General features: G+C 43.1%; 1 protein-coding gene across 1 annotated transcript in view; it reads left to right on the forward strand.

Moving 5' to 3' along the window:
- The first annotated feature begins 6380 nt into the window (after positions 1-6380).
- Positions 6381-23491, forward strand: part of RSPO2 (R-spondin 2) — a 114445-nt gene continuing 97334 nt past the window's right edge. The window contains exon 1 of the mRNA XM_055706382.1: positions 6381-6975. Within this exon, the coding sequence (XP_055562357.1) occupies positions 6882-6975 (94 nt within the window). The 5' untranslated portion in view covers positions 6381-6881. The remainder of the gene's footprint in view (positions 6976-23491) is intronic.

The raw sequence follows: 23491 nt of genomic DNA on the forward strand, positions 1-23491 counted from the left end.
TTTTTTCTTTTTTTTAAACAGAAAGAACTGGAAATTAAACTCAAGAGAGCTACAAAAGTTATTTTAGAGATGTTACCCCTTCTTTCCATTTGCTTCTCTGAGACCTTAGTGAAAACATACAGCTTTAATGAATTTGTTCTTCTTCAGGCAAAATGCTCATGGATACTGCTGGAAGTATTGCGTGAAGAAAGTCTGCACAAGCAGGTCAAAAACTGAGGAGTTTGATCGTGCTTCAGAGAGAGAGGAGAGTCAGAAGGAAGACAATCTTTGTTTTCCTACTCAATATGTAAATGAAATTAATAGGATTTGCCTCTAATCACAGTCTCTTAATAGCTACAAGTTTCCTCCATAAGGTATATAAATACCATTAGGTAATTTTGCTGAGACAAGCCATTTTTTAAAATTAGCCTAGTTTGAAACATGAGGCCAACAGAAGAATTCAGGATAGTCTTGCTTCACTGGCTTTACACAGATAATAATTTTTAAAGAACATAGTAGTTTAAAATTAAAAATAGAAGGATTTCTTCAATCATTTTATTGCTTCAAACCAAAGACAATTTTATGAGATTTTGCTCTTTTTTTGTGCACTGTGGGTGTTGCAGAGGTAGCAGGTGGCCAGGTAGGGTTTGAAGGGAAGCTACGCAGGTATCTAAAAGTTGCACGAGAAAATCTCTCCCTATTTTGGGAGCTCATTATTTTTATAGGATTACCAAATCATCCAGGTTACTGAGGACCTTGGGAGATCCCCAGTCCAACCTCTTGCTGAGAGCAGCATCAGCAGAGTCCAGACCAGGTTGCTCAATCTCTTGGCCAAGGAAGGCGAGCCCACAGCTTCCCTGGCAAACCTCTTCCAGTGCTTATTCCTCCACACAGGGAAAATTATTTTCTTTCATACCCAGTGCAAACCCCTCCTGTTTCAGTACATAACCACTGTCTCCCATTCTTCTGCCTGGCGTGTCCATAAGGATCCTGGCTCCACCTGCTCAGTAACCTCCTCAGAGGTATGGGAAGGAGCTGTTAGGTCTCCCCAAACTGCCCCTTTCTTCAGACTGTACAAGCCCAGCTCCCTCAGCCTTCCTGCACAGGGCTGGTGCTCCAGCCCCAAAACATGGTGTCTCTCCAGTGGTCTTGCTCTAAAGAGCAAGCTTTTAACCTAACCTAAACCTGGGCACAACATTCCATTATTGTCATTTATGATTTTAGATCACATTTTGAAGAATTAATGAATTAAGTGGTTTTTAAGAATTTAAATGAGGTAAAGATTGACTCAGAGTTGGAATCTGGGTTGTATATAGATATATTTCTTTTTGAAGTGTAGATGTAAAGCTTGTCAGGATCACTCATTTCTTTCACTGGAAAAAAAAGATACATCTCTTCTACTGCAGTGTAAAACTATGAAGACTCACCTATTACTGCTGGAACTCATCTTAGGAAAGATCATGACTTCATTGTAGAGATGAGTTGCCCAGCTATAGGAGTATGGAGCTATTTCTTCCAAAACAAACTTTGGTGTTGTTCAATTTGAGATCTCTCTCTGCTATGTGATGAAGTTAGGATACTTACAGATCACATCCTATGGAGCCCAGTAAAGAATGGAAAGGTTCAATTACTTTGTATTGCAAAAGCAGCAGTGCTTTGGCTTTAATACAGCCGAAGCGTAGAAGGTAAGATCTTTCACAGTCAATGAAACCTCTGCAGAGCACAACACATAAAACTGAATTTTCAAGAAACAGAACTCCAGTTCTATAAAATGATTTCTGAACCATGTGTAATGAATCATCTCAGTACTGTTCAAGTGCATTAATTTGGCTGTTGAGACTTTTGAATAGTCTATTTAAAATATGCCCCTTCCTAGCTATCCCCACAGCTAAAGCTGTTGCCCAGACTCTCATCATCTGGTATTTCAATCATTGCCACATCATCTTCTTGGACCTTGACTAATGCATTCTTTCTATGACCATGTTCATCGAACATACTATGGCTCAGATAATTTTCCCCATTCTTCACTTTGACAAAGCCCCCCCTAGAATATTTGTGCAGTGTTCATTAGTGCCCCAGTGCTGCACAATGGTATGCACACAGTAAATTCCTCTCTGTTGATTTCAGTGGAACTACAGACACAAAGGTCTACTACATCTACAGAATCCATCCCAGTACTTTTCCTTCTGCTCTTTCACCTCTCAAGCCTACTGACTCCTTTCCCTCTGACTGTAAACATGTTTTGGGCTCTGCAGACTCTGATTTGGTTTCTGAGTCACTGACACCATTCTTCTGAAAATCTTTAATGGCTTTTTCTTAATCATATCACAAAGTTACCTTCATTCTTCTTGATTTATTGACCATCATAAACAGCTAGCTATGTGCTTGAATTCTTGTCCTCCGTTAGGTTCTTTTTGTTTTCCTCAGCCTGTTTCCTGTTATCATTCCTTCAGAAACTCACCCAAAGGGGATACTCTGGTGATCCTCATCCACCTTCCAGCTGCCTGACAGGGGTTGACTAGTTTCTTCAATGTATCTCTTCTTTCCTCTTCCTACCCTGTCTTTGGGCAGTCTTCTCTGAAAACACAAATTCAAATACTATTTCTGTAATGGTGACTTTGTATTGCAAAAGCAGCAGTGCTTTGGCTTTAATACAGATGAAGTGTAGAAGGTAAGGTCTTTCACAGTCAATGAAACCTCTGCAGAGCACAACACATAAAACTGAATTTTCAAGGAACAGAACTCTAGTTCTATAACTAGAGACTTACCTGCAGGTCTGACAACCAAACTCTATATCTAGAAAGAAGATTCTTTTAATGCAGCCTATTTTAAAACATGGATTTTTCATCCATTGTAGTGTCAAAACTATGATTCAGATTCTTATTGCCAAATATTTTGCTTTTTGCAACATTGTATTTCATAAATTTAAATCAAATTTAGCCTGCTCCCTAGCATGATGGTTTTGGCCATTAACTTTGTAATGCTTTTTTCCCTTGCACACTTCCACTGACTCTTCCTCATAATAGGAAGCATAAGCTGCTTGTCTTCTCTTTGAAAGCACATCTTGCCTATCATACCTCACGCAATACTGAGCTTACCTCCAATTGCCATTTGATCCAGGACGTAGGTCTCCATCACCCAAATTCTGTGCTTTCATACCATCTCCTTGACAGCCCATCATGCTTAGAAAGAGCTCTTGATAAATACTTAAAAAAAAGAGTTAATCATATTCCTTTAAAGTTGTCATAGTCCTACCAAAGTCTTGAAGATGCCACTCCAGCTCAGCCGCCTGCCTGTTACAGAACAAGTGTCTGTCTGCAGATGTTCCTGTTGGCTGTTCCTTGATGGAAATTGCATGAAGATATCACAAGGAAGTAGCTATGTTGTGTACTTACATGGCATGATAGGATGCTAACCCATGGCTAGTCCTGCTAGGTATTATGTGGCTGCGTGTGGGTGGTCTAGCCTGCCTGGCTCAAATGGGACATGAAAAATCCCAGCCAGCTCCTGAATCATTGACTGCAGGCTTCCTCTGCAGAGCTGGCTCCCACCTGGGCTACTGCCTCCCCCATTGCATACAGGAAGAACTCAGTGCTGAGGCTTAGTCCTGCTCTTAAAGTCTAGGAATTTCACTTGGAGATACTTTCCTCGTATTTATTTTCCAGGTCTGAGAGACCTTCAGAGGAGCCCAGTCTAAAGAAGGGTGACAGGCAATCCTTCCTTATGAAATGGCAAAATGTCCAAGATCTGTTTCCCCTGAAACCCAGTACAACATTTTGAGAGACCTCAGCCATCTTCAGTGTCAGTAGGGCACCTTTCTGAAAGTTCATTTATACTTTTATATATTTCAGTCACATCCAGAAATGGAGTTATATTATTAGGGAGGTCCTGATATGACTGTTTACACAAAGGACTCCAAGACTCATCTCCGGATAACAGTTGTAGACTCAAAGTCCCATGGATATGGGTTTGCAGACCTGAAAACAGTAAAGGAGGTCAGCTCCTGGAGTCCTCCCAAAGGTTTAGTTAGCACCTGGGTTTGAATTCCTCTTCCTCTTGTAGTCTGATCTCTCTCTCCCTTCCATTGCAGCTTGAGAGGATCTGTAGGCTGGTGGTACACTTTTTATTTCTGCATCAGAAAATTGTAACCATGTACTCTTAAGGATGCTGCCTGTGCAAAAAGGCTCAGTCTCAGCTACAACCTGTCACATGAAGTTAGAGTGGATATGGGGACTACACATCTTGGAGAACTTCACTTGCCAGTAAATGCCCTCCACTAAAATAAATTATAGTCTCTGTCGCAACAAGTTTTATATATATATATATCTCCTCTGAAAAGTTTCACTGTGTCAGCAGATTGAGGAAGAGAAAACCCACAAACCACATATATACATGTCTTATTTTCTGCACTCTTTCCCATAGCATCCACTCCAAATCCACCTGGTGACCACTGGCACTGAGCTAGACTGACCTTGACTGACCTAGTTCTTAGGCCTGTGTTAATTAGTTGACAGGTCACGTGTCTGTAATTCTTAGATTATGACAACACTGAAAGGTACAAGTGCTCTGGGTAGCACAGTGGGATCTCATACACTGTAACCCCATAATGACAATTATAATAAAGTTCTGATATCAGAAGATATTCTTATATTCTGTAATGTAACTTTTAAAAGTCTTTAAATTTTATACTAGTGATCAGACTAGTATAGTACTACTACTGTACAGCAGGTAAGTGAAGAAGGGCAGCCCAGGGATTACAGCACTTGGAAAACTCAGGTCCAAGTTTTGACACTGTCTCGTACACTCCTTTTGATTCCAGGAAAATTATTTAGCCTCTTCGTAACTGAGCCTTCTGTCTGGAAACTGAGGATACTGATGCTTTTCTGCTTCAGAGGAATATGATAACAATAAATACAGCCAAAATTCTGAGGTCTCAGGATGGTATGGTAAATGCCATACACTCAGACTTCATTTAGCTGTGGTCAAATTGTTCCAGGCCATGGATGAAAAGCCAGCTTGAGTCTAACACGATTTGTTAGCTCAAGCATAGCATCACATGAATGCAGTTACGCTCTTTTTAGGCTCAGCTGTGCTCTGGAAAGGGTACATCTGCTTTTGTGAGAACCTAGCTGGCTCCATCCCCAGGCAGCTCAGGTATTTCAACAACACATGCCCACAAACAGAATGGTTGAGGGGGAGAAAGGAGGAAAAACACCCAGCACAGAGCCAGCCTGGATCCAGTGGGGTTTATGGGACCTGGCTTTGTGCCAGACCCACGCTACCTGCCCAGCTTCTGCACCTGCTCCGGGATGCCCTGGGTCCTGTGGGACTCTAGGTTGGGTGCAACGTGTCCAGCACCGCAAACAGGGAGCCCCAGGCTGTCAGTACCTGCAGCGCTGGGGAACAGGCTGTGAGTGAGGAGCAGAGAAATCGAGTGACTCCGTGGGGTCAGTGTAGCTGATGCTACGAGGAGTTAACATTCTGGCTCAGGGCTAAATTCACCTGGAACCTCTTGAGTGCTCCCTTGTTTCAGCCTCACTTATCGGTGCTGTTGGGGTTCCCACTTTACCAGGTCTACGATGGTTTTGCCCAGTGGAGACGTGGCTTGGAACAGCTGCAAACCACTCGCTGAAGTTGTGCCTTAGGACTTCAGTTGCCCTCTTCCCAGGACGACGAAAGTGGCGCTTCAGGGAAGAGGCTTTGGAGCACGCGAGATCAGATTTTAGGAAGGCAGAAGGAAAGGAGGGGGAAATTAATGGATCGAGGTCTTCAAACCAGCGATGGAAAAAAGAAATACCGTTAATTATCGAACCCGACAGGAACTAAAAGAAAAAAAAAAAAAAAAAAAGAAGAGGGAGAGGGAGAGAAGCGCGGTGGACGAGGTTTCCCAAGGCTATAGGCAGTGCAGGGAAACGACGAGGGGACTTTGCGGGGAGAGGGAGAAGCCCGCCGAGGCAGAGCCTGCCGGCAAAAGCCTCGGCGGCTGCCGCGCCGGGGGGCGCGGGGCCGGCGGGCGTTAGGGCCCGGCGGGGGTGCCGGCGCGGCTGCGGGCGGCGCTATGGCCGGGCGGCGGCACCTCTCGTCCCGCAGCACCACCTACGGCCGCGGTCCCGCGCCGCCGCGCATCCCCACCGGGCCCGCACGGCCCCGCCGCCCGCGCCCCCTGCCCGCCGCATAAAAGGAGCGGGCGGAGGCGGGCGGCTGGTGGAGCCCGGCGCGGACACCGCCTGCATGTGGCCGGGAGCCCGAGCCCCGGCGGCCACCGCCGGCCCGCGCCCGCCCGCGGGTGGCTGCTCCCGGGCGCGGAGCCGCTCTCCGGACCCGGCGGCGGGGCGGGATGGCGGCGGGGCCGCGCCGCGGAAGGTAGGGGGGGCGGCTTCGCCCCGCCGTGCCCGCGACCTGAGCGCGTGTGGGCGGGGTGCGCCCCTGCGCCGGGATAAATAGCGCTTTCCCCCGCCTGACAGCCCGTCCCCGGGGCGCACGGGGGTGCCGAGCGGCAGCGCTCTCCCGCCGCCTGCGGGGGAAAGTTGGGGCTCTGGCTGGCTGCGCTCGGGGCGCCCCGCTCCTGCCCCGGCCTGGGTTTTCCATTTTTCTCTTTTTGTTTCTCGGGGAGAGCCGGAGAAGGGGGAGGACCAGGAAAGCCAGAGGCCAGGCTTTCTCCCCGCCGCCCCGTCTCCCTCTCCCTGCAGCGCCGGGGGGATGCTGGAAACGGCTGTGAGTTCGCAGCGCCCGAGAAGGGCGGCGAGAGGCGTGTGAGCTCCTGCCGCTCCCCGCGGCAGCCGCTGCCCCGCGGCGCCCCGCCGGCCCCCTCTTCCCCCGGGGCCGCTCGCAGCCCCGCACACAGCCGGCCTCTGCCGCCCCTCGCTGCCGCCGGCGGGGGCTGCCCACCCCAGCGGCCCAGGATGCAGTTTCGCCTCTTCTCCTTTGCCTTGATCATCCTGAACTGCATGGATTACGGCCACTGCCAAACCGGCCGCTGGAGACGCAGCAAGAGAGGTGAGCAGCGCCGGCCGCTCGGCCGGGACGCCCGCCCGGGGCAGCGAGCGGGAGCGCCGGCGGGGCAGGCGGGCGCTGCGGCGGGCTGCGTGCGCGCCCCCTCCCCGCGGGCGGCGGGGCAGCGCCCCGGCAGGTGTGGCGTCCCCCGCTCCGCGCCCGCGGGCTCCGGGCCGGCACACGTGGGGCGGCGGCGAGCCTAGGGGGCGCGGGGCCGGGCCGGCGTGGCGACCGCTCCGCGGGGCTGCCCGCCCGCCGCCCTGCTGCTGGGGAGGGCCGGGCCGGCGGCGGGAGCAGCGGCGCGGGCGTGAGCTCCGGCGGGCAGGCACCGGGAGCAGCGGCGCGGCCGCCCGCCACCCGCGCGGGACAGCAGGGGACGTCGAGCGGCCGGTGCGAGCCCGCGGCCGTGCCCTCCTGCCCGCGGCGCCGGCACAGCCAGGGCTCCCGCCGGGAGCCGCCCGCCGCAGGACGTGCCCCGCCGGCCCGTCGGCCGCAGCAAGCGGTGGCATCGCCGACTATCGCCGTCGTACGTCGCCAGCCGGCTTGCAGCAGCCGGGGGGTCGCCGTTACCCGCGCTGTCCGGGCTCCCGTGTGCGTGGGGCGGGCTTTGCGGCTGCCTCCCGTGGGCCGTCCCCGCCGGGGCCGTGGGACCGCAGTTCCGAGGCGGAGGGGCGGCATCGCCCCCTCTCTCCGGCGGGGCTGGGGGCTCGGCCCGCGGGGCAGCCGCAGCGGCGGGGCCAGCCGCGCCTGCCCCAGCCCCGGGGGGCTGCTGTGCTGCTGCCTCCCGCTGCAAGCGTGCATATCCCTGCGAGGAAAAGGGGGGAATTAAAAAACAAACAACAAAACCAAAAAGAGAAACGATGCGTTAGGGTTTAAGCTGTTCTCCTGAAACGCTGGTGTCGGGATTACCAGAGTTCAGGAGTCGGAGCGGTGAAATGTGCCAGTACAGCACCCATGTGGCCGAAAAGCTTACTGCAGCTCTTCCCTGGCTGTCAGCGCTGTCTGGGGGGGTTGTGTTTTTTTTTTTGTGTTTTTTTTTTTTTTTTTTTTTTTTTGTCCCCCCCCGGGTGGAAGTACACCTTCGGTATAAAACGTTTTTATTATCCGCATATTCTGGGTTACTTTGCTATCCCTTTTCCTATTTTCTCGGCCGTGTCTTATCTTACCTTTTCTAAAGTTCGCTCAAAATCAGGTGGCTCAGCTGCTGAAAAATTCCTGTTTCTGAAAGAATTGCCCTTCCAGTGCAATTATTTGGAAAGAGAGGGAGCCAGCATCTCCAGTGTTAAGCTGCTACAAATAGTAATAAAGCTGTGAAAGTAAAATAGTTTGCACACTCATGCATATGTCACCTTCACAGTAGGTACGAATAAAATTGTAAAGCAACTTAGTTTTGATGGTTTTCCAACAGATGGTTTCCAGAATTTAATTTTTGTGTGTGTGGCTAAAACGATAGCAGACCTTTAAAGTGACCAGACTATCTGTGCTAACAAAGGGTATACTGTGTCTTTAATTAAATGTGGAACTACTTAGAGTGCTGGCTAGACAGCGGAGGGTGATAGTGGTATTTCTGCTTTACAACAGAGCTTAAGGATTGCATTGTGGGAGTACTGAAATGAATAGACATCTAACTCGAGTTGTGTGAATTGTCCTCCTACAAAAACTTAAGCTGGTTTTAATTGATCTCATGTTCGCTGATTGATCTTAGACCATTTGTTGTGCTTGTTGAACAGTTGGCTTTTCCAAAGGAGATTGATTTAAATTAGTTTTTAGTTTAGTTATTGGATAAATACCGTCAGTATTGACAGTTGACTTACTGGCACTGTTTTGTGCTATCACCTAAGGGTTTGGTTTTGCACTTTGAAGAATGCAGTCTTTTTCAGTTAATAAGTCTAAAGAAGTACGCATAGCCAGTTCTAAGCACTGAAAGCAAAATCTAAGAACGTATTCAAACTATAATAGACGCTTGCCATGACACATGCAGTCTGAAGTAATGCTTTCATACAGGACTTAAAATTCCAATAATTTCACAATTTTTCCATATCCCATCTGCAAATAATCAGGCATTCACTGTGGGGTACTGGCAGTTAAAATTTCTCTGGCATTCTGTTTTGTCTGTTACATGATCTCAGATGCTCCATAATATCATTTTCTTAATGAAATAAAATTTTTGGCATAGGCTAAGTCTCCTGTGCGGTAGAAATCAATTGCATTCAGTCTGGAATTACGGGCAAATATCATGCGTAGCTGTGTGTGTGTGGTTTTTTTTTTTTTTGTAAAGCAGCTAAATGCACAATAAACTTTAAGTATATATGCCTGTATTGGAGTTTGCATGGATTTGTAGCTGATGGAAAATGCTCTACTACACAAGAGCTTAGTAGATTTGGGACGACATTCCCAGATTTCTTCATTACCTTCCTACTTCCAACTTCTTCCCAAACCAAGGCATGCAATATTGCAGTAGGAGTGAAATGAAAAAAAAATAAGGTTTAGAATGTGGTCCCTACCTGGCACTGACTTGTGTTTTGTTAGTCAATGTTACTTCATTAAGAATTCTTTGGTAAAAGCATTATGATCAACAGATTATTCTAATTCCACTGCTGCTTTTAGTTACTTTTGCAGCTCATTAGAATATTGCTTTGCCTAGTTGGCTCGGAGCAGAACCTTACTTCCCTTGAAACACCCCAGCAAATTCTCCCTCTGGAAGTCTCTGTCCTGAGCAAGTAATTATGATTATTTGCCTTTCCTGCAGAAGCTATTCTAAAATGTGTTTAAGGGCTATATAGCTTAAAGGTCAGTGGTGTAATCTCACAGCTGGTTTAGCCTAATACCAAAGCACCTCCTTTCCCTTTCTTATTTATTTGATTTTTCATTTATCTTGGATACCCACTTGTTAATTTCAATGAAAAAAGAAATCAATTCTTCTCTTTAGCAGCCAGTATGAACAGTTTCATGTCTTAGCATTTCACTGAATATCACGGGACACATGAAAGACCAGTCACTTTTTTCCCTTGTCTTTGAGACATAAGAACGCTTTTCCCAGAGTACCACAAATCAAAGTGGGAGTACATAGAAATGAAATCTGTCAGCATTGACAGAAAAGAATACAGGATTCTTCATTGTAAAGAGCTGTCAAAAATCAGAAATTCCCTGAGGAAGAAAAGCCAATGTGACAGCAGTGCCTGCATTGATGGGAAGACTCAACTGTAGTGCAGAGAGGCTCTCTGGGGCTGGTGAGACCAATGCTGGCATAATGAGAGACGTGAATGGGACATGTTCACACTGGGAAACTGGAAGTTACCTATATCCAAGAACTCAAAAACTGTGGGTGTCAAATACTTTTTTTTCTTAGCTCACATTCAAGGAGTATCGTAAGAGCTAAGCTGCACATGCATCTCCTGGATGCTCGCACTCTGTGTTAGGCATACATAAAGGAAGGGGTTATATCTGTAGCAATAAGTGAATAGTAACTGCCAGTGTGATGACAGAAAACCCACAGTTGGAAATAGGAAGAGTGCCGGTGGAAGGGAATCTCTGCGAGTGCTTCTGAGAGCTCAGCATAGCTCTGTGTATGGTGTTCATAGAAGTGTGTGTATATATGGAGGAACACAGTAGCGGGAATCAAAATTATGTCAATTAAAGCTGCATCATATTAATGTTTAATGGGAGTCTTGACCACAAACCAGCTATTAATATAGGAAGCAGTCATATGGTTTTTCAACTAGAAGAAAAACCTGTTCAGATATTGGGGATTGTGATTTAGCTTTCCTAATTAAATACCTGAAATGAGGATAATCTTGGAGCCTGTCTCAGCTGGTTTTTGTGGTCAGGCTTTGGGAAAGAGTGATGATTTGAACATTAGGGAAAAGGAACCTGTGTTGGAAATAATTGATTGAAGTAAATACCACATCTGCTTTTACAAGGACTGTACTAACTTCAAAAGAGTAATTTACTATCTAAAAAGTGCCATACTACAAAGAAGATCTTAATTGTCCAACAGTACCCAAATATTTTACCTATTCTATCCTCCTCTCTCTGAACTTGAAACATGTTTTACATTTGGAGGAGGGTTAACTTTTTTCTGCAGGTTAAGGCTTGAAATCTTAGGAGGAAGCTGTACTTTGAGACACAAGTTTTCCTCAGGTGTTACAAATTCTGTTACAAGATTTTAATGTAAAAGAACTGAGACATGTTAACACTTTCGGGAGTGATTTCCCAGATCAGTAGTAAAGCTTTGGAGGGTAGCTTCTGCTCCTCAGCCCCTTACTGCTTAGGGTAGCTAGTTAATAAACATTCTTTCTATACACATCCTTACTAAAGCAGTAAGAATATCCTAACACTGTAACCACTGAAAAGTCAAAACTTTAAAACTCTGGGCTACTTATGCCCTATTATCTGGTAAGGCTGGGAAAGTTTCTTAAACTAAAATGGCAGCAGAAGTCAAAACTTCTCTGTGAATGACTGAATACCGAACTAGCTAATAATGCAGTGTTACTGGGCGTAATCCATGCTCAAGTGGCTGTTGAAGATTTGCAGAAGAGATGCTCAAAATGCCAAGAGCAGGTTTCACCATGAAAACAGACACCTAAGTTTGGGTGCTTGATTCAGTTTCCCAAAGTAGGTTTCTAGTGCTGTTTGTGATGCGTAAAAGATACCCTTCTGGCCCTGGCATGTACATGACCTTCCTGAGCAACTGGAGGCCAGGCAGGGTACCCTGGAGCAAGTCATATGCATCTGACATCCTTAGGTGTCCCAAGGCCTGTTACAGTGGAGACTGAAAATGGGGAGCATGTGCTGGCACAGTGTTGCTGTATTTATGCTTTTCCTTGCCTGTGTCCATCCCCTTTAGCTTCCTTTACAGGTTGCTTGGGATTAGGATACTGGGCTAGATGAGTGTGTCTGGTCAGACGTTGAAGTCTATGCCTATGCGCTTTTGCATTAAAACCTGCAGGAAGTTTTATGCGGTGATGAAGAACTTAGATTTGTATGCTTAATAAACTTGGCTTAACTTTGTTTTCTCTTTTTTTTGGGAAGGGGTATGTAAGTTTTTCAAGGTTTGGCTGAAACCTGTTACTAGAGCAGCTCAAAATGCATAACAAATACCAAAAGTGAGTCTGTATATTTATATCGGGAAGCTAAGATAACAGCCAGAATGCAGTTTCTCACTTCACTATGTCATTTACAATATACAGGCCAGCATAATTACTATGATAAAGTATGTTAGCATGGTGTTGTTTACATAAGCTGCTTTTAATGAGCAATATGACATTATTTAAAAGCTGGAAGATGGTAAGAGGTGTTCATTATCAAAATTGAAGGCATAAAGAAATAAAGGTTTTTCTGTAAGCTGTTTATGTGTTTTCTTTCTCTCACTGATTCTGCCAAGAGCCTGACTATCCCATGGAGGTCTGCATTTTATTTCTGATCCTCTAGCTATTTTTTTTAATACCTAGAAACCTTACCTCACCATAGATTAGAGGGCACTATCTAGTCAAACCTGCAGACCATCACAGGCTGCAAATTTTACCTGCTACACTGTACATCAAACTCAGAAGTTTATAGCAGACTATAACATCCCTTTCAAAAAATGCTCCCTTGATTATAAACTCCAGGGGTGGGATTCATGTGACTACATATAATTGTCTGCAACATGAATGTCTGGATTTTCTTCTATAATTGATGCAGTGCTAGTTGATACGATCCATAGAGGTGCTGGCACAATTTAACTCATCCTACGGTAGGCACCTGTCTGATCAGATAAAGTATACTCCAAACTTGGGAAATATAAAATAAGATGACTCTGTTACCTCTATCTAGAATTGTGGTGTAGTCCAGATGTGTGCATCTTCATTGTTAGCTCCTGAAGTAAGCTGAAATCACCCGCAAATGAGAAGGGTTCCACCATATCCAATTTTCTCATCTATATTAAGCTTATGTGTTGGTGCAGCTCTTAACTTTAACAGATATGGTTCCTGAAAGTTATATTTTTTCTTGTGTTACAGATTTATTTAGTTTCAGGTATTTTAAAATACTAAATTAAATTCCTCATGCATGCCCTCTCATTTAACCTCAAAATTTTGTTCAGGTGTGGTTGGAGAACCTTCTGTATTTGTCTAGGCTCCAAGTATTTGCTAATCCTGTTCTTAATGAAAAGCATGACTTCATACATGTTGGCTGCTGATAATGCACAAATATAACAGCTTTATCCTTTCATTATGGGCTGCTTCAGACATGAAAATTAGGTGTACACATAGTTTGTGTGCTCCTTGTCTTTGTTGTACTTATTTAGCAGATGGAACGCTTAGGAAAATGTCAGGTGCTGCAAAATCACTTTGTGCATGCAGGGTAGATCTATCACTTTTGGGGATGGTAGTGTTGGATTTAAAGCCTGTTCCCAGGTAATATTTTGTGTAGGGCATGGAATAGGCTTGTGGTATGACTTTCTTGATACTTGAATGCTAATCTAACTTAAGAAGTGGTCAAGTCTATCTTGCTTCTGAGCACCATTAGGCAGATGCAGAGTTTGGGTCATACAGCTATTTCTTCTATCCTACAGGATGGCTTTGTCCAGCTAGCTCCATGCAGAAAGGCCACCTACTGACCAGGGTTTGCTGTTATACTTGCTGAACTTTGTATATCTGTGGGCAGTAAGGTAACTTGTAAGCCTGACTTGAAACCCAGCTGCATCATGCTATTCTCTCTACGTCTGGCTGTTCCAGCTTTCACAGTGTTTACCATGAGGTGAACCATCCTGTCCATTTTCATCAATACTTTTTCAAAACTCTGAGGAGAAATGAAGTTGGAAGGGATCAGGGTGGCAGTCTCTCCAGTGTATGCCCCAAAGAGGCAGGTGACAGTGCAACAATGTCAGACACAGGAGAGGCAAGAGTGAAAAAGTGAATCTGACAGACACTCTCTAATAAACGTCATCTTTCCAGTGCAGTTTCTGCAGTGGAGATGGAAGGTGGGAAGGAAGGATTACAGGAAATTGATGTTTGCACATAATCCTATCACAAAATACTTCACGGATTTGAAAGTCGATGTTCTGAGTGTGGAGATGACAACTGTAACTCCTCTAAAATGATGGAGTATCATGATACTTCCCCTGTAGATTTTCCTCTGAGACTACAAGAATTTGAGACTTTAATTGTTGTCCTTACTTTGAGATTGCTCCATCTTAGCACCTTGATTTCGAAGCTATGCACATCTCTGACCTTTCTCTATCAAACTGTGGTCCATAGAGCAGGTGCTATAATTTTCTGGATGTCTACAAGTCACACTGCGTCATCCTTGTGTTTGTACTGAAGCACTCTTAAATGCAACACTCCAATGAATTTGTATAGCTTTGCTTTAATCTTACTCTATTTTGATGCAATTGTTTGTTGCTTAAATGAAAAGTTATAATTTCAAATTTCTTTTTAGTTGGTACCATGCAAACGATTGATGATTAAATTTCCTGAGCTTTCCTCTTGGTTATGGACTTCAATGTACAAGCTGTGAAGAGGAAAAGGATGTAGAAAAAGGACTAAAATTGTAGCATGGGGCAGAAAGGTGATTTATTTTTTTTTTAAAGGGAAAGCAGAGAAGCAACTAGTATTGTAGACAGTTTGATTATGTGGCGAAGGAGAGTTTTTTAATATCCCATCTGCCAAAATCTGGTGAGCAGTGCAATAAGTGTTCATACTCTTTTTTTACTGTAATAGGAGAAATATCTTTTGATAGCAGGTAGTTGCAAATCTTGGCATCCAGTAATGAATCAGTTATATATTTCTTTTCGAAATACCTATTTCAGTAGAGGCAAGTACTTGATCTATCTGTAACTGTTCTTTTATGAGGGAATAGAATTTATACCCTCTGCTCTCATTCCTTTTTTGTTTTTATGGGATGTTTGTATGACTGTGACAAGGAAAGTGTAAGTAAATACAGGTAATATTTAGGTGAGGCATGCAGTTCTGTAATTATGTTTCAAAATAAACACTTAATTGAATTATGAATGTTAATTGAAAAGGGTAATAGCAAATCTTATATATGGATACCAGAACCAAAATATTGTGAAAATCCTTCTAATATGATTTTCTGTTTTTAAAAATTTTTTTGCTCTCTAGGATTTAAAAAAATCAAGATAATTTAGAGCATATGGTTTAGCAATTATGAATCTCCAATTTACCTCGTGGAAACTTTTGTCTATTTTTTTTGAGAATTGTCAAGATTTTCTTCATCTTGATGACAAACAGAGCCAAACATAGATGTAGTGGGACGGAGGAAGGGACCTAGAAGATTGGTAGTGTTTGTGATGCCAGCTTTTAGGAATTGCCTAAATTGGTGGGGTTTTGTAGTCACTGAGCAGTTGCATGAACAATAACTCCCAAGTAGACCATGTGCAGCAATTAAGACAATATCTGTGCCTTTTTATATATTGGGAGAAACTTGTACTACTTTACACTGCAAAGGGACAACAGTATTTGTGTTAGAGAACTGCAGTGGTGTGACAAAATATAAACTTCCTGCTCCACACTCATTATTTTCTTTTTTGAGCTGAAATGCTGGCTGAAATATGTTACACACAAATATACACTCTGCACAAATGTATGGTCTTTTCAGCCGTATGGCTGCCACCTTTGAAATACCAAAAAAACCCCAAACTATCCACATCAGAGAAATGGCTGTTGTGCATGCACAGATTAAACTGCACATGTATAGTAGTGCTGACAACACCCAGCGCGTCCATACTAAGAGTTGCTGGGCAAGTTGGAAACCACTGAAACAGCAACTATGCTTCTCAAAGATAGGTGTTACTGATTTGCTCTTGCTTCTTTCTTGGATTGCTCAAAAAACCCCACCCCAAATAATTAGTAGATATGATATGTTTTCATTATAAACCTACTAATTTACCTAGTGATTCCACTGACAAGCACGTATCTATGACTCTTTTGAATGGGAATTAAAAGTTTCATCTTTCACTTTATCTATACTGAGATGGTACTTAAGGATCCCAACTGAGGTGAGACCCTGTAGCACTGGCCCTGCATAGACAATAACATCTAAACTAAGGCTGCCAGACCAGAATCTGTTCCAGATTTCCATCCACTGGCAGAAGAATTCTTTGCCTTTTCATTCCAGCTAGTTCAGACCTGGTTTAGGTCTCATTTTACACAGTGCATGCTAATAATGTGATGGACACAGATTCAGTTTTGACTCAGCAAGAGCAGCTGTGCGTCAGCAGGATCACTGCAGTGCACTCAAGGTGCGTTAGGTTATGTTCACAGCACGACACCACAGCAGCTACTTGGTTTTAGTTTGCTTAAAGCTATTGACAATTATTGCAGAATACTTGTGATCTGAGATGCTTCACTCTTGCAAGGGCCTAAACCCAAAGAACATTTTGTAAAAGGTTTGCTTATTTATCTACCACTGAATTACATGTTTTAATACTTTCATCAGGAGCGTTCTCAGGAGGTAGTTTTATGTCTAAAAATTGGTCTCCTGTCCTCTCCAAAATAATTAATCTTTTCTCCCCTACTTTTTTGAATGATCACTTGTGAGGAAAGTTGACTTTCTGAGGGACATCTGAGGGAAGGCACCTTTTGGAGTAGGGTTGCTGTGTGCTTTTGCTCTTGTGAACTACTGCTGTGGCAACAGCTGATGACAGGACAGTTCTTCAGCTTGGGGTCTTTGCCTGGGACATCAAAAATATACCTGGCCTGCATGTGTGTGTCGTGGTTGATTTTGAAGATGTTCAGCAAATACAGATTGCAGGTTGGCAGATGGCCTGTTTTGTCTCTGTTGCCTACCTGACATGGTTCGGTGCTGGGAGGTCTGCCTTCCTGGTAAAAGGGTACCTTCAGCAAGTCAGAAGGATTGTTTTTGTTAGTCTTTTCACATGTAAAACTTTTGATTAATATGTGAATGGCAAGGGTAATAGGAAAGAAATCCTTCTTTTATGTAAACGTCAAGCAGCGTTCCAGTGTGAAGTGCTAATATTATGACAGTATGGGAGTTAATAATGGAACCATCGGAATGAAATGGTGCTTCCAGACAGGTGCTTTGGCTTCCAGCTGTATTTCTTACAGCACTACTCCAGTATGCTGGAGTGTTGCAACTTTGATGGTGCTGAGATCACAGTACGTCATGGTTCCTCTTTTTAGCTGATGAAACTGCAGAATTACAAGTGCTTATCATAACTCTTCTATTCAAACTCACATTTTGCTGAACTTTACCTGTTGCCCACAGTATTCAAAGTTTTTTTTTGGGAACTGAGTTTTAGGAAACATTTGTAGCTGTAGTTGGGAAGTAAAATGAGAAATATCCCTGACATTTTTGTAGTGTTTAAAATAATAATTTTTTTCTTTAAAGCTTTGATTCAGGTTCACTGTGTTTTGTTTATGTTTTTTTTAATATAGCTTGTTGTAGAAACAGGAAACTATGAACTGCTTCAATGCAATACGTGTTCTGTGAAATTGAGAAGCAAATCTGAAAAATCTTTATTTAGTTGAGCAGAACCTGTAGGTCACCTAGTGCTACACAGTGTGTATTTCTACCACTGAACAGGTGTGTAGTAGTAGAAATACATACTTTTTTCGAAGGGTTCAAGTAAACAAAACTGACAGGATAGGAGAGGAAGAGGAGGCACAGAATAACCTTGTGATTAACAGTTTGGGACAAAGTTGGGTATCTGATCTTCAGTGTTAGTTCTCAGACTTGTCTGCAGTCACTGGATTATGTAGCTTCTCTGCATTGAGGGCATGTACTAGCACAAAAAAGAAAAGTATTTCTTTCATTTCAGATAGCGGAGTTCAACCTTACCTCTATCTATCTCAGCAAGAAAGTAAAAAATTTTCCTGTTATTTTCCCATATTTGTGCCGCACATGCTCTATCAGTTGCTCTTTTGCATGATCTCTGTCACCCAATACAGAGACTTCTATATTGTGTGAAAGGGAATCTAGTTTTGTTCAGCTTTGGATACAATAAGAGAAAGATACTGTCTGTTCTGCTAAAAATGTCATGCCTCTTCTGCCAGCAGTATTCTGGAAATCACTCCCCGTCCAGGGAAACCTCAATAGACTGGAGGAATCAAAAGGAACCTCACTGATGTTCAACAAGAAGTGCAAAGTCCTGCACCTGGGAAAGAACAACCCAGTGCACCAATATATGCTGGGGACCACCCAGCTGGAAAGCAGCTAGGTAGAAAAGGCTCTGGGGGTCATGGGTCCTTATGTTGAACATGAGCCAGCAACGTGTCTCTGCTGCAAGAAAAGCTGATGGTGTTTGGGGCTCCATTAGGAGGGTTGTTGCCAGCAGGTGAGCCCTCCCCTCTAGTCAGCATGGGGGAGGCCACACTTGGGTTATTGTGTCCATCTCTGGGCTCCTCAGTACAAGACATGGACATACTGGAGAGAGGTCAATGAAGGGCCCCAAAGTTCATTAAAGGACTGGAGCATCTCTCCTGTGAGGGAAGACCGAGAGAGCTGGGCCTGTTCAGCCTGGAGAAGGCTCGGGGGGGATCTCCTCAATGTAGTTGAAGGGAGGGTGCAGAGAGGACAGAGCCAGGCTCTTTTTGGTGGTGCCCAGTGACAGGACACGAGGCAACGGGCACAAACTAAAGTATAGGAGGTTCCCTCTGAACATCAGGAAACGTGGTTTTTTTTATAGTGAGGGTGACTGAGCACTGGCACAAGTTGCACAGAGAGGTTGTGGAGTCTCCCATCTTGGAGATACTCAAAAGCCATCTGGACATGGTCCTGGGAAACTGCATCTAGCTGGCCCTGCTTGAACAAGCTAGTTGGACCAGATGACCTCCAGAGGTCCCTTTCCAGCCTCAACCATTCTGTGAAAGGTTTGGAAATGTATCAGATACCTAGCTTGTGCTTGCTTGGTTTTTAGGAATAGTCTGCTGTGGGGAAGAAACATAGTGTCCATTCCCTTTAGGAATCCTTGAGATACGTGACTGAATCATGTGCAGCTGCAATCACCTTAACTTGTTGGAGTGCTGAGATCAACCCACAGGAGCTTACTGGTATTTAGCAGTGACACAGGACTTCCCAGCTCTGTCACTTCCCCTTGACAAGACTCCCAGCCTAACAGAGGTCTTGAAATAGCACCTGCTCCACCTCTTACTTCCCTTCTCTCTCCTATTCACAATTCCATGCAAAAAATAGCTGACGATGCAGTGAAAATGAAAGTTAAGAGGTAAAATCAAGGGGAAGATGGAAAACTAGGTTTGTCTGGGTGATCTGAGCCATTTAAAGTTATCATAAAAATAAGGTTCTATATCATGCTATTTTTGCATCATATGAGTTCCTTGCTGCCCCATATTTTTTTTCTTTATAAATATTTACAAATACCAGGGAGTGCATTGTGAATGTAATGATTAAGATACTAGACCTAACTGGTCTCACTAATTTTGGTGTAAATCTAGGGGTAATGTCAATCTGTTTCAGATATAGTATATGTTTCTGAAGTGATGTTTGCTCTGGTGTATTGTCTCATGCAATATTACTGTAAGATCCTACAGAAGGACTGTAAGCCAGGCACTTCTCTTTTTTTAAGAGCTGTAGTTCACTTTGCTAATGCTGTATTTACAAACTCTTTGTCGTTACTTCTAGTTCTTTCCATCAGACTCCTCAAAAATCTTCCTGCTTCCAACTTGTATTTCAGTTATTGTAACATTAGCAGTGGCATCAATACGTAGGGTTTTTTCCAGCTTTTGGAAAAAGTTTGAAATGTGACTCTATTAAACCTGAATCTGAAGACAGACTTGGTTTCATATTATTTTCTCTTAATAGCTTTCCAAGCAGCTGCTAGGTGAAACTACTGCATATTGAGCCTAGTGTAATATGAGGCTCATTGGGTAAAATAACATTAGTCTGTGCTACTTAAACACACTCTGGAAGGCTTAAGGAGGAAAGGAAGGAAAATATTTGAAGAGATCAACTGGATGTGGTCGAATACAAGTAATGTCACCTGAGAAGGATTAGAATTTGCCAAAGCTTGACCTGAACGAAGACCTCCATTTAAGGCTCGTGTTCCTACAAGATCAGCTGCGGTAGTTTTTCCACGCACAGTTTTCTACCGGCAGTCATATAGTGAAAGAGTCCAATGATTTACTTGGCTTCTGTGTCTCAGCTGCAGTAAAGTTGTTTTTTTTTTAAAAAAAAATAATAAAAAAAATCCCACTTTAACATTCCTTCTACTTATTAGCTGCAGCTGGCTTTTTCTAATTACTAAAGTCTTAACATTTTTTTCATCTACTTTCTGTTGCCCTTATCCTAACTGTGGGCTCAGTGTGTGCACTCTAGCTGATAAACAGCTACACGTGTAGTTTATACACTTAGATGTGGACAGCTTCAAAAAATACATGCATTGACTCTTCAAACTCCAGAAGACCCAGTGGAGTGGTTAGTAGCAATGGTACTTTATCCACCATGGCCTTTGTTTTCTGATGATGTGGGGTTAGCAAACACAGTGCCCTCATATTCTTAATAACACGCCTACTGTGATGGTGTCTTTGAAAATCACTTATTCTTCTGTTTTGTGATTGCATTTTGGAGTGCTTGGGGCACTTTCCCATGCACCTCTCTGGAGTAAGGTGTGTCTCCTATAGGTGTAGGAATAGAAGAGTCCTGGGGTTATAGGGTTATAAAGGCCTGAGTTCTTCCATAAGGTGAAAGAGAATGAGGACTGGGAATACTTGGCACCTCTAAAAAAACAAGTCACAAGTGACTTTTTACTCAAGCCTGACAAAGAATTGTAATAGGGGTAGAAGCAAATGAAATGATCAATTCAATTGTGTCCACATCACGTGACTCGGTGGATGTTCACCACAGCAGGTTACTATGGCCATTCCTGCTAGATGTAAGGTTTGACCATTTCAGGGCAAAGTACGAAATACTTTTATATGGAAATAAAGAAAAAAATATGCTTATTAAGTTTAGCGTTTTCCAGAGGAACTACTTCATGTGATACATCACAGACTGGGAATACTCATAATGCAGGGATGAATTTGCCTTCACCACAAGGGTTTCTTACACCTTTCTCTAAAGCGTTATTGACTGCTGCTGAAGGGAGCAGTGCTTTTGCTCAGTATATCGATTTCCATGTAAAACTTTCTTTACAAAGCTTCTTTTTCTACAAAAAAAGGTAATTGATTATAGATTTTCCTGAGGTTCAGCTTCTGGGCTTGAGCTTTCTTCTTAAAAATGCCTCAAGTCACAGTTAAGCTTAGCAGATATGTAATGAGAAAAAGCACACCATAAAATGCAGTATTATGGAGGAACAGCACGTCTCTTGAGACTTGTACTGAAATGATTCAATGTCAGAACTATTTAGTGTTATCCTTCTCTTGCATTTACATCTCACACCGCTAACTTAGGAAACTGTGACTAAGCATTTTGTTTAGCCACAAACACAGCTGACTTGTTTTTCATCACTGCTTGCTGCCATGTTAATTTGTTTCTTGATTTTGTCATTCATGCTTAGTTGTAACAGAAACGCTATCTCCTCTCTACTTGTAGAAACCATGTAGAGATACCCATGATATTCTACTGTATGGAGTAATTTCTCTTTTGTTGATGTATGTTTAGCCAAGGAGAAATCTGATTAGCTGAATGCTCTTGATAGTATTCAAGTACATCCTAGAGCTTTGCATTTGCTGTTTGATGTTCCATTTTACAGCTTTACTTAAATGCTCTGCAGGGATTGTGGTTTAGTGGTGAAAGCATGAAATTTGAATCCAAGGTGCCTGGTTCGCTTACGAAGAGAGCTGGTCAGTATGTTTAAAACCAGATCCTTCTACCCTACCACCCCCATAATAGGTTTTTACATGTGTCTGCAAATAAGTTTTGTCCCCCCCTCTCTTTTTTTTCTTAAATAAATGTTGAGCACTCACAGCTTAAGCAGGCATTGCAAGTCTTTCTTACACTCTGGGCCTCGGTTCCTCTCGTGCAGAGGGCAGTGCTCTATCATTGTGCGGTTTAAATTATACCAGTGATTTGCATGGCTAAGAGGTCCTAGAGTGTTAATCTCTAAGAATGTATGGGGTTATTATGAAGCGTAATAAGCACATAAATAAGTTTCCTGTCTCCAAGTTTATTGACTGAGCACACACCTGCATGTAAAACATTGCATCCATGCCAGTGATCTAAGATTTAGAGTGTCGGCTGTACCTGATGTGAAGTCTTCTGTGTTCTCATGTGTGTCAGAGGAGATAGCAATACCTTGTGACTGCATCACTGCTCTGTAGTGCGCAGAAATTACTGCTGCTTTTTTTCATTACAAGATACATGTCTGAAAAAATGCTTAAATGGGTTTTTATTCTGACATGTTTTCTTAACTTTCAGATGCAATGGATGGAGCTCTTCCTTCGTATGCAAGTATTTACAGTAGGCTAAATTAATTACTGTAAGAACAAATTATATATGCATTAAAAATGTTTTATTTCATACCAAAATAAGATAATGATATCAGATTTTGAAAATTACAAGAGGCTTGAGGCACCTCAGACTTGAGCTGTGAAATTAAGATGTTTGAGAGACCTGTATTTAAAGATACTTAGCTGAACACCTAACTGACTTTGACTGATCTGAAAATGGAACCATAGCTTTAAAAATGTAAGGCATTCCCAAAATTAAGAAATGCATATTTCTTGTATTAAGGATATTTTGAAAAAGTGTATAGCATATTTTTCTTTACCTCCTCAGAGCTGCCAGTATCTTTCTTTTAATGCCAGCCACTTATTATTCAAATTACAAACCTAATCTATGTAATGTGAGCCAAGTGGCTTTTAGTTTTTTATAAACATAATGATGTGGGTTTTTTAAGACTGTATTTGCATTCCCACAAAATAACAAAACAAACAAAAAATCAATAGCTCCTTGCTAAATAATAAGTTTAATTTCTGCTTGAAATGTGCTGAATGCTAAGCACCCAAAGTGCATAGGTAAATGTAATATTTTTTTTTTTAATCTATCTTCTTTATGAGGGAACTCTGATTTGGTTTTTAAAAAAGGCCTATAACCATTAAGTGTCATTCTTTCAGGATGAGACCCAGCCTGCTGTGACTTAGGTAGATCTGAAATAGAGAAGCTGTTTCATTTAATTCCATTTTAATGGTATTCCAGCAAGATGTGGAGAAAAGGCTATACATATATAAACAGCAAATATGCTTCATCTGTTCTAATTCAAGATTTCTAATTCTCATCCATCATCATCATTGTTTGATGTCTCAAACTCTGATGCCTTGGGCTGAGAACAAGGAGGATGACAGAAGATTTGGTGGATGTTTTGAATGTGGTAAGTACATGCAGGATGTAAAGCACAGGGCTGTTGGATTGAATTAAAGTGACATCCTGCAGCTAAGTGTATATTTTTGTAGCGTGGAGTTGTCTTTTCCATACATCTTTCTGTAACTCGGATGCGTTCATATGTGGTAATATATGCATATTTCTAGAGTCAGAATTTTCCAATCTGGTGTTTCTCCACTATGCTCAAAGACAACCTATTCTGCTCTTCTACCTTCCTCATTTC

Source organism: Falco cherrug, chromosome 3 (assembly GCF_023634085.1).
Source record: "Falco cherrug isolate bFalChe1 chromosome 3, bFalChe1.pri, whole genome shotgun sequence".
NCBI lineage: Eukaryota > Metazoa > Chordata > Aves > Falconiformes > Falconidae > Falco > Falco cherrug.